This window comes from Corapipo altera, unplaced genomic scaffold, assembly GCF_003945725.1.
Source record: "Corapipo altera isolate COAL_440 unplaced genomic scaffold, ASM394572v1 343, whole genome shotgun sequence".
Lineage (NCBI taxonomy): Eukaryota > Metazoa > Chordata > Aves > Passeriformes > Pipridae > Corapipo > Corapipo altera.
This window is the reverse complement of record NW_020884913.1, coordinates 3,415,826-3,417,312: the sequence shown is the minus strand read 5'-3', so window position 1 is coordinate 3,417,312 and position 1,487 is coordinate 3,415,826. Positions and strand designations below refer to the sequence as shown.

Sequence of the window (1,487 nt, the reverse complement as noted above, 5' to 3'; positions counted from 1 at the left end):
ACTATATACGCCTTGGTGGTTCTGCTGGGTCTCCGGCTAGAGCAGGGCGCCTGCCAGCACTATCTGCACATCCGACCGGCTCCCAGCGACAACTTGCCCTTGGTGGATCTAATCGAGCACCCGGACCCTATCTTTGACCCCAAGGAGAAGGATCTTAACGAGACCTTGCTAAGGAACCTCATGGGCGGTCACTTCGACCCTAACTTTATGGCTATTTCCTTGCCCGAGGACCGGCTCGGAGTGGACGATCTAGCTGAGCTGGACTTGCTGCTCAGGCAGAGACCCTCGGGAGCGATGCCCAGCGAAATCAAAGGGCTGGAGTTCTACGACGGGCTGCAGCCGGGCAAGAAGCACAGGCTGAGCAAGAAGCTGCGCAGGAAGCTGCAGATGTGGCTTTGGTCCCAGACCTTCTGCCCGGTCCTATACACGTGGAACGATCTCGGCAGCCGCTTTTGGCCCCGGTATGTCAAAGTGGGCAGCTGCTACAGTAAAAGGTCTTGTTCAGTCCCCGAAGGCATGGTTTGCAAACCTGCCAAGTCCGTGCATTTAACGATCCTGAGGTGGAGGTGCCAGCGCCGGGGAGGGCAGAGGTGCACATGGATACCCATCCAGTACCCCATCATTTCGGAGTGCAAGTGCTCCTGCTAGGGCTGGCACTTACCTTCTCGCCCCTTCTCCAGCGGACTCACGTGGACCTTTGCTGCAACAGAAATAAAAGACATTTGCTTTCTGGTTAACGTTGTAATGCACTGTAACGTGTAGGAGAATGTATATTGTGTGTATATATGGCACCGGTTTAATATACTATTAAAAGGTCAGTATTATACGTGAAATAATCAGCGTCTACTGTATTTCTAAGACTATTACCCTGATCGTTGCTAATGTATCTTTTTTTTTTTTTTTTTTTGGTATTTATATTCCAGAGAGAAGTTGCTTCGCTTTGGCGAAGTAGGTTTTTTGTTGGGTGTGTGTTTTTTTTAATAAAAGGATTAAAAAATACAAACCAAACTTTTTGATAAGAAAACGGTTAAAGCTATTTTCCATTATTCGGAAAGCGCGTGTGTGAGGTTTTTTTGTTGTTTTTTTTCCTTACGGACTTTAGATTTAAAATAAAAGTGAATAAACGCCTAGAGCACAATGTTATTGTAAATAGAGAGAACAGTTTGAATGACTTAATCCTATGTAAATGAAGAGTATCTGCTATTTATTCTTTATATCCTTGTAGTAAAAGTGCAGTGCAGAATTAAAGTCAACCACTAAAACACGAGCCGTTTGGATTCTGTTTGCTTTTTGGTTTGGCCGCCGTCGGGGGGGCTTTCTTCTCTCTCCTCCTCGTTCTCCACGCTCAGCGGGACGTTTCGTGGTGGCAGGGGGAGGTGGGAACCTGCTCACGACTCTGTTAGGAGGGACTGTGCGGCACCTACCCGGCCGGGGTGCCGGGGGGTCCGGCCCCGGGGGAGGGGGGTCCCGGCGCTGCGCTGTCCCCC

At 49.4% G+C, this 1,487-nt stretch overlaps 1 protein-coding gene across 1 annotated transcript; it reads left to right on the top strand.

Moving 5' to 3' along the window:
• Positions 1 to 6: 6 nt before the first annotated feature.
• Positions 7 to 1,267, top strand: NOG (noggin). The gene has a single exon (XM_027654543.1). The coding sequence runs from the start codon at positions 181 to 183 to the stop codon at positions 646 to 648; it is 468 nt and encodes a 155-aa protein (XP_027510344.1). The 5' UTR covers positions 7 to 180; the 3' UTR covers positions 649 to 1,267.
• Positions 1,268 to 1,487: the final 220 nt, after the last annotated feature.

Coding starts and splice junctions, on each gene's coding strand:
- NOG (XM_027654543.1), top strand. CDS start 181: ATGGGCGGTCACTTCGACCCTAACTTTATGGCTATTTCCTTGCCCGAG.